The 9,927-nt window shown below is 39.3% G+C and overlaps 1 protein-coding gene across 3 annotated transcripts; it reads left to right on the forward strand.

Annotated features, from left to right (window-relative positions):
• Positions 1–5,276: 5,276 nt before the first annotated feature.
• LOC116329168 (protein sidekick-1-like) lies at positions 5,277–9,308 on the forward strand. Of its 3 annotated transcripts, XM_031751147.2 has the most exons (14): positions 5,278–5,479; positions 5,585–5,923; positions 6,076–6,204; positions 6,300–6,467; positions 6,570–6,640; positions 6,716–6,962; positions 7,054–7,128; positions 7,220–7,468; positions 7,613–7,741; positions 7,837–8,001; positions 8,356–8,399; positions 8,503–8,605; positions 8,681–8,711; positions 8,788–9,308. In XM_031751147.2, exons 1-14 carry the CDS (start codon positions 5,416–5,418, stop codon positions 8,843–8,845), a joined length of 1,872 nt encoding a protein of 623 aa, XP_031607007.2. In that variant the 5' UTR covers positions 5,278–5,415; the 3' UTR covers positions 8,846–9,308. The 3 variants fall into 3 exon arrangements, with proteins under 3 accessions (XP_031607008.2, XP_031607007.2, XP_031607009.2); XM_031751148.2 differs by lacking the exon at positions 7,054–7,128 and having other exon boundaries at positions 5,277–5,479; XM_031751149.2 differs by lacking the exon at positions 7,054–7,128 and having other exon boundaries at positions 7,235–7,468.
• Positions 9,309–9,927: the final 619 nt, after the last annotated feature.

The raw sequence follows: 9,927 nt of genomic DNA on the forward strand, positions 1-9,927 counted from the left end.
AAACGTCTTTAAAGTAGAACAAATAATAGAACATATAGATTTAATACAGGTGACCTCACACACAGGGGGTAAAGTGGGATTTGGCAGCGTGGACCTTAAGCTTGTGGGTGGCTGAACAGCATTGTTTATGTTGTTTATGACAAACAATGATAGCTGTCAAAGTTTGTTGCCCGTCCAGTTCCGAACTTTGAATACCATAAAATTATTATAATGTAATTTGTTTTGCACGCTGCATCACGATAAGTAAAATTACAACTTACCCAACACAATCATGTTCAGATGCAATATCTAAAATGAAAATCTAAAATGAAATAGCCTGAATTCACCAGTTTATCAAACATGAACAATCCTTATCATTTAAAAAAGTTATCTTATATTTTCTTACATCTTGAACTCTCTATGTTCATCTCTCCCTGGGAAGTACAGTAGCTGTACATTAGGTAAAAAGACACACAGTGATGCAAACTGCATGTATGAATAGTTACATTTGAAATGATCCACCTCTCGAAAATGTTTCTCCATTTGTGCTCGCTCCTGTTCTGCAGCACTAGTTATATACTGAAAAACCACAACTTTATTTACATCTGCACCATGAACGCACAACAGAGCTGAGAAGGGAAAAGGCGATGTGGTTATGTTGCAAGCGACGCCGTGGGATATCATTATTTTCTTATCACTCCATACCGCCAGCTTGAAGCAGCTGCAGGCTGCAGCACATGAAAAATCAACTCCCTCTACTGTGTTCTGTATTACTCTGACTATCAGATCTAATTTCTCATTAACTGAAGGTTGATTGTTTAAAAACACTCAATATTACTACAGTTTGTTGTTGTAATGACACATTTTGGAAGTGATCAAAGAGGAAGCACTGTGCTGAGTTACTTAATATCCAGCAGAACCAAATGTTTGCTCAGCAGTCTGAGAAATAAGCAAAGAGTCCAGAGCCCTTGAGTGAACTAGTGTTTCTGTTTTCTATAGTGTTCGGAAATCATCAGTCATCATTTTTGGTAAACCCGTTGGGTGTTTTTTGGAGTTTTATTTTGCGCATATCTTTGCCACTGAGCAAAAAAATGTGAAATTGTTTAGATTTGTCTTCCTATCCAGATCAGCATGTTATGAACAGATAAACAAATAAAATATGAGAAGGGGATTCTGCACCTGTGGCACCTCCTGTTTTAATTGAACCACACAAGGAATGATCGATCGGTTCAGTTCAGATTTCTGCACATTTCATTGAAATAATCCTGAATTTTGGATGGGGAACCAACGCAACAAAAACAGAAGCAGCTCTGTTCCGTTTTAGCGAGAAGAAAAATGAGTTGTGGCGCACACACTAAAAACAGCACCATGCAGTTTGGAAATATTTTAACACTGAAATCACACTGTGCTCAGTTCTGTTTTGTTTAACAAGGGAGTTAACATAATGAGAGTGTTTAATAGACGGAGCGTGTGCTGCCTACAACGGGTGTTTTAGGCAGCACACGCTTACTGTAAGCATGTGTTGGAAACTAGGACTGTACTTCTACAAGTTTCATTTAGACTTAAAAGGTATGGAGGTTCCCTTTTGTACCAAAATAAACTTGTTAGTTAACTCCAGTTTATTGTAGAGCCATGATGCAACATCCAAGTGATGCTGCCGAAGTTACATTATCCACAAATAACAAAATGTGAGTACTCTAAATATTTATTACACCCACCTTTGGGCATAATAAATATTTAACACGCCTATTTTAGATGGAAGATGGTCTAGCTGAGACAAAATGTTTTCCCAGCACTTTGTGGGCATCAGTAAAGTCAACACCTGTCCTCTATCACTGCAGGAGAAACATTGGTTGTGTTTTTCACTGTAGTAAAGGAGCAAGGCAGCTCAAAATATAGATGAAGCAAGATTTTTCAGAACTAGATAATATTTTCATATGTAAGAACAAAATGTAGTATGTGGTATTTACACACGCTGACCACTTTATTAGGAAACACAAATATCAGTTTAATCAATCACATGGCGGCAGCTCAGTGCATTTAGGCATGAAGACACTGTTGAGACGTCCTGTTGAAGTTGAAACTGAGAGCGAGCATCAGAATGGGGAAGGAAGGTGAATACGTGAATTTCAACCTGGCATGGTTGCTGGTGGTCTGAGCAATTCAGAAAGTGATGATCTGCTGGGATTTTCCCCACACACCTGTCTGTGGAGTTTACTGAGAAAAATTATAAAGGTTTAAGAGTGAAATTGATAACAGGTTATAACGTTAAAGCCACTGAGACTGGGTCGTCCTTTTTTGTCTCCTAGTTACAGAGTTAATATTGGAGGATTTTATCATCTGTTTGTTCTAAATGAATTCTAAAATAGTTCAAATAAAATGTGTTTTTCCTGATCTCTCGATTCTAAACAGAAGTAATACTTGTCTCAAAGAATTCATCTCAGCAAACATTTTCCTTTGAAGAACAAAGATGTGCAGATTTTTTTTTCCTGCTAAGATATTTGTTGACTTTATTTATTTGAAGAGAAACCTTTTGACCCCCACTAATCAGTATGAAAGAAAATATACAATGTTCAGAACAGGGGCCGCCATTCTCAGACTAAAATAAAATGTGAAAACGTGTTGTTTGTGTCTGAGCACTAATGCCGTTCACATAAATGAATGATAAATCCATTGTTTTGCTGTTATTTGATGGCAGATTATGCACTTATATGGCTGGAAAAAAAGGCTGCTGTTGTATTAGTAACACATTGCCACCTACTGGATCTAATGCCAAAATATTAATGAACAAAAAATAACCAAGGTCACTGTAATCTTACCAATGTATACTTTGTTGCTGTATTTTTTTTTAACACAAGGGCTTCACTGTTTTACAACATACTTGTTAGGTCTAATTGTTGAATGTTGCCATTGTGTTTCTTAAATTTGTACAGTCTTAGTTCAAGCAGTATTATCAAAGCCATTCCTTTGATCCTGAGCACATCTAACCACTTTGTGCTGGGGGAGGTTTTATTGTAGAAACATCCTATCTGACAGATCTGTTTCTTGTGTTGCAAGCTTCCTGCTTTTACGACCCTTAGGTCAGCAGGAGGTCATACACACACACACACACACACACACACACACACACACACACACACACACACACACACACACACACACACACACATTCCTACTTACATATAAAGGTTCACACATATACATACAATGCCTTAGAACCATGTGGGCGTTGCTTTGCTGTGTTTTGTGTGAACTGTCTCTCAATAAAAGGCAGCGAGAGGAGGCCGGATTTGGGGTCATTTCCATGCTGGACATAGATGAGGCCTCCCTTGCGCAAGTAATCGATCGATCGCTGACTGTCTTGTTTTCATTCATGATGAATAAGTCTCTAGAATTAGCGGGGTTTGTGGGAACAGACCCAACAATACTAGTCTGTAATCAAATCTCTCTTTAATAACAATATCTCAGAGCAACATTTTTGCTTGCTCTGAGATATTGACTGTAAAAACCATTACACAGATTTTCACTTCAATTCATTAAAAGAAAGTTGCTTCCCTTTCACTTTTAGTTCCTCTCTCTATAAAACCCCCCAGTCGTAATATAAGCTAAATAGAAGAAATTAAGAGTGAAAGCAACTGTTTCCGATCCCCTGGAAAAACAAAAAAAAGTTTTCAATGAGGTCACAAGAAGACGACACAAGCGGCACCAAGGTTACACTGTCACACTTTGTTTCACCCTGTTTCTCATAAATGTTCACTGTATGAGGGCAGCCTGATAGGTGAGTAGCTGGGTTGTGTACTACGTGGGTGGAAGCCCTGGTTTCCAGCTAACCACATTGTTTCTCTGCTCTTTCCCTGAACTGCATTTTATGTCTCTTTCCATTTTATCTTTTAAAGAAAAACAAGTGAAATCAATTTGTTAAGTGTAGTTTATCACAAATCCTTCTAGATTGGAATTTCACGCAGAGATAAAAGCAAAATGTGATGGTACAAACAATACTGTGCAAAGATGTTGAGCCACCCCTTATTCTTTTATATTTTGTTTCAAAGGAGCCAGACTGTCTTCCTCATCCACCATGCAAAACCATCATGTAAGTGTCTAACTGACAACAGTTTGATTTTTCAGCATGAAAATGATCTCAAACACAACACCGCCAATACCAAAGCTTAGACAAAAACACTCATAGTGAAACTGTCAGTAATGGACTGGCCTCCACAGAGTCCGCACTTCAGCATTATTGAAGCAGCGTGGGATCATTTTGACAGATAAGGAAGGATAAGGCAGCCGAAATCCAAAGATGAGCTTTGATTGTCCTTTACGAACTCTGGAGAAGCATCCCTGAAGACTACTTAAAGAAATTAGAAGAAAACTGACTAAGAGAGGTCAGGCTGTGTTAAAGAATAAAGGTGGTCACACCAAATATTGATCTTCAAGCTTGTTAAAATTGTAGATACACTGTTTTTGCCTTATTTACTGCATTTCATTATATTAAAAAAACAAAACAACTGATGCACAAATTACCAATTTTCCAAGTAAAATATCAAGAAATGAGATATGCTAATACAGTAATGTGCTCAAAATTTTTGCACATTACTGTATTGTACTGTATTATTAATAATTATTTTAATTAATTTTGTTTGCTCACTCACTTAAGGTACTGCATGTACAAAAAAAAGGTTGCCTTTCAATCCTGTAAACAAACATGATTAAAAAAAATCTACTAGCTTTTTAAAAAAATGTCAGAAAACATCTTGTACCACATGTGTCTTGGGTTCTTATCAGAGAGGAAGTTCTTTGCTGGGTTACCAAACAGCCACCATACTCAAATGTTTACTCAGCACTCAAAGAAATCAGTTCAATGGCCTTTGGTTAAACCAGACTCTCCTTCTTTTTAAAAAAAAAAAATGTTAAAATGTATTTAATGCATTAAATTTGAGGACACAATAAATATTTGATTTCAGAGAATCAAAGTGCATTGTATATCTTTAAATGCCTTGTGCTGATGAGTAAATTGCATGTTTTAAAGTTACTTTGATTTCCCGCTGGAATAAATTATTAGTAATAATTTAAAGCATTAGTCTCCGAGATGCAGGGAGGAAATTTTGAATAGTTAATGCTCTATCCCTACCACTGCTACAGAGGCTGAGAACCAACACTGGGAATGAATTCATCATTTTGATAACCTTGATTCTGTGTCTGTCTAATCATCAAAAAGGAAACAGTTTGCCCCTTCTAGTAAAAGGAACCAAAACCACAAAAAAGGAAACGGCTCCTTTCTACATTCCTCTTCTACCAGCAGAAGTTATTTGTGTGTGCTAATCAAGGAAGCATCATGTGATCTGGAAATATTTCAGAGCTGAAACCACCCTGGGTCTCGTTTAGTGGTGTTTAGCAGGTCAACCAATCTGTCCTTTGATTCAGAGAGAAGAAGGTAAAATGATTATTTTGGCCAGCAAACACCTTGCTGTGTATTGCAACCTTCTCTTTTGTTTTCTTGCAGGTAAGACAGCCATGCATATGATTTGCATTTGATTTAGCAGTGCAGTGAGTAATTGATGTATTTTTCCAATTAAAAAAATGTAAAAAAATCTCAATGCCTTTTCAGGTTTCGTGTCTGCAGAAACTGTAACAGTTACGGTGGGAACAGATGCTGTTTTAAAATGCAGCTATGATGCAAACTATTACGGCAGGCTTTCCGCATGCTGGGGCAAGGGAACCATACCTAACAGTGGCTGTGCCAACGAGGTGCTAAAGACAGATGGGACGTCAGTGATCAGCAGGTTGTCAGAACGTTACCTGCTCATGGGCAATCTTGGCCGGGGTGATGTGTCTCTGACCATCAGGCAGGTCGAGGAACAGGACTCTGGTGTGTATGGCTGTCGTGTGGAAATACCAGGCTGGTTCAATGACCAGAAACGTCATGTGACTCTGAAAGTGAATGCAGGTGAGACAAAGACAAATGTTCATAAAATAAGCAGCATGTTTAGTTAAAAATCGTTTTTTGGGTAGTTTCAGTTTTTGTCTGGTAACTGATTAGTCATCTCATTATTTCAGCGTTGTATAAGCTCATATTTAGTTTTTTCCCTTTCCTTTTAGTTCCACCAAATCCACTGAGAATCGAGGCAAGAGAGGTGAAGGAAAGGACCGTCACTATTCGCTGGAGTCCTGTGTTTGACGGCGGCCGTCCCATTACAGCTTACAGGATTGATATAAAAAACAAACAGAGTAAGCATAAGAAAACCGACCCAGTAACCATGACACATTTTGAGAGATTTCAAAAGTAATTTTAAAGTCTGAATCTATGGATTTGTGCTGCACAGCACCCTGGGAAACAAAAAAAACCACCGAGCTGCACGATTCTTCACTGACTCACGTGACTTTGGTGGATTTGAGTCCATCCAAGACCTACAACCTTCGCGTGTTCGCCATCAACAGCGTGGGGATGAGTGAAACCAGCAACGTTCTCACTATCACTACAAAAGAAGCAGGTTTGTTTCAGCATCAATAATCAATAAATATAATGATCTAGAATGTAAAACCAAATTCACATTTTTGGCGGTCGCTCCCTTTAAAATTTGTTTTCCCTGCAGCACCAGGGGGCCCGCCCCTGGATATGCAGCTTGTGGCCCTCAGTTCCAGCAGCATCAAAGTAACCTGGAAGGTAAAGTCACAGTTCAGCACCGTTTCCTGGCTTGTGACTGGACATAGTGTAGACTAACTCTTTTCTCTCGACTAGCCTCCGAAGGCTGAGCTAAGAAACGGCGTTCTGCGGGGTTACAACATTAACTACAGGGAGTATGACGCCGTGGCCAAACAGTTTAAACGGTGGCAGTATTTAAATGTGGCGGCCACGCGTGAACAAGAGACCGTCACTCTCGTTAACCTGAACCCTTCTACCATGTACGGCGTGCTCATACAGGCCAAAACAATCGCCGGGGTCGGACCAGCTTCAAATGCACCTCTCTGCTCAACTTTGGATGAGAGTAAGTTTGGAAAAATTACAAAATATGACTAAAAACAATTTTTTGTCATGTTTTTTTAATGTCAGTTTGATTTCATGCATTTTATTTAAAGTTCCTAAAACAACAACAACAGTAACTACTTTGCCTTCTTCCACTGCTGCCACAATGTGGATACATTTTTCCTCGGGTACGTGTTATCGAGCAAGTGTAACTTTTTCCTCAGTTATTTTTTGAGAAATGACTTACTGGAATTGCTTCTTCTTTTACTCTACTTCAAGTTTATGCAACTTCAGCAACCTCAGCAACCCCATCAACTTCAGCAACTTCAAGAACTTCAACAACCCCATCCTCTTTATCAACCTCAACAACTTCAACAACCCCATCACCTTCAGCAACTTCAAGAACTTCAACAACCCCATCCTCTTTATCAACCTCAACAACTTCAACAACCCCATCACCTTCAACAATCTCAACAACTTTTTATGCCGCCACAGTTTGGGAGCAAAGCACTGCCAGTATCTCAGGAGGTAAAACATTTAAAGGGAACATTTGTTTCCACCCCTGATTTAGTTTATGAAAATAATGGTTCCCAGACATAACTCTCATACTAAAACCAGAAATCAAACGCTTGAAAAGATATAAACTTCTTTTACTTGTTAAATATCTCCTAGTGCCCCCGAATCCCCCAGTGATCGAGTTAAAGAAGGTGGACGGCAATTCGTTTTCCCTTTTTTGGAATATTGGTTCCGAAGGTGACAGCCCCATCACCGGGTATTTCCTCGAGTACAAAGCAGTGAATGGTAAAAACTTCACTTTAATACAAGCTCTAAAGCTAAATTTACACTGTTAATCCTCATATCACTCTGTGATATTAAGTTAAATATTTTCCTTTCAGCTTCCTGGGATTACACAAAGAACGCTGTGGACTTTGGAGCCCATGAGACGGAGGCCACAATAATAGAGATGAATCCCTCGACATACAACGTCCGCATGTTTGCCAAGAACAGCCAGGCCACCAGTGCAGCCAGCAATGTCCTCACGATCACCACTGGGGAAGCAGGTGTTGTTTTCATTACAAAAATGTATTATTGCTCCTATAGTTGTGTGTTTGTGCAGTTCATCAGGCAGAACAGGACTGCATTTCCCATATGCTGTGGTTCATTAATGAACGGAAAATTGTTTCCTCGTGTCAAGGCAGAAGAAGGGATTTTTGTTCATATTCTATTATCTTGCCTCCAAATTTAAATGAGCAACAATTTTATTATTGCAGTTTATTGTAGTTCCTCCAACATCAGGAAGCTGCTTCACAGTGGGCCTCTTGCACTTGTTGTTTCTGCGTGTTAAGTTGTTTTGCCGAACACAACATTTGCTGGACTTCCTCCCAGCTCATTTCCTTTGTGGTTGTGCATTGTAGGTCATCAAACGGACATACTCATTACCAGCATGATGCCTTATACTGTAAGTATTTGGATGCTACCATAGAAAAATCAAACAACTACACATGATGCTGAATAGTTCACTTGATTGAGCAGATCAACTTTATGGTACTCCTTTCTGCTAGGCAAGCCCTTTGAAGAGTCCTAGTCCTCACCTGATAGGCATCTTTGTAGCTGTGGGCCTCTTGGTGGTAACAGGCGCCATATTAACCACGTGGCAGCTTCGCCGTAAGTGTGCTTAGCAGCGTTGCTCCTTATAGAAACCCAACTTCCGCCCCTGAACTGTATGCTCTCTCTTCACAGGACTAAAACAGAAAAAAGGCACCCTAAGCATGTAAGTGTTTGCGGCGCACGCCACGTTCACCTTGAGAGATGATCTGTTTAAAACTGTCACTTTTTCATGTCTACAGCTGGCTGGGTAATGGAGAAGTACGCTACACAGACTGCGAGTCACTACACGAGCTGTAAAACACAGAGTTCAATTGGGCTGCGGAAGGATCGTAGAACTAACCAAGACAAAAAGTACTTTTAAATTTCACATTTGCAAAAAAAAGATTGTATATTTTTGTCTGTCACCGAGGAAAGACGACTAATCTGCTAAAACGTCACCGACATGTCGGGCTGATTACAACTAACCAAAAGAAAACACCCATTAAATAAGCTTACAATAAGGGGGACTCTGGGTTTTATAAAGCAGCTTCTGTTTGTGTGTGTGGTTGTGTTTCTACAGTCATCATTGAATCATCAGTTTTTTTGTTTTTGTTTGTTAGTTTTAGTTTTGCGTGTAATGGGAACGCACGACAGCTCTCCTATTGTTTATGTTTTTGTGAAACTTTTACAGTGTTTGTCCATCTGCATGTACTTTATTTCACAGTGTAAACCACAGTGTGTATATTTAACAATCACAGAATAAATTAACACTTAGCCACAAGCTATGCTGAATGCGTTTGTTTAAAGTGTGCTCGATAAATCACCAGTTAAAACCACAAATGCGTGCAATCACACCTTTTTTTTTTTTAAATAAAAAAAAACCCTGCTGGACTTAAAAATGAATTGAAATGGCTGCTTTTGCTTAAATCTCTTCAGTGAAAAAAAAACTTCCGACAAATTAATTAAAAGTTACATTTTACCACTTTATATAATTATAAATGAAAAGTTAGAGCTGCTTCTTTATTGAAATCGTTCAAAACCCAACAACCATCTCCAACCACCAGAGGGCACCAGAGTTTCACTGGTAAGCTGATGTACCGCTCTCACTGCGCTCTCACGTCGCCATCAGCAGAGCCGTCCTCAGCGGTTGGCGCTGCAGCCAGCTGGATTTCCACCCATCTGTCCTGTAAATCTCTTAATAGTCCTAATTAAGGAGAAGAGGAAGAGGAGATGATCTGATACCTCCGTGGAGCTTTGAGGCAGCTGCCTGAGAGGGAGTCTCAGACTAATGGGGGATCACAAGGGGGGGATACCTAAGCCATGTGTCTCAGCGGGGACCACATGGCACAGTAGTGATCAATGTTTGTGTGTGCACGCATTGATGTTTTTTTTCTTTTTCT

The sequence above is a fragment of the Oreochromis aureus genome, linkage group 2 (assembly GCF_013358895.1).
Source record: "Oreochromis aureus strain Israel breed Guangdong linkage group 2, ZZ_aureus, whole genome shotgun sequence".
Lineage (NCBI taxonomy): Eukaryota > Metazoa > Chordata > Actinopteri > Cichliformes > Cichlidae > Oreochromis > Oreochromis aureus.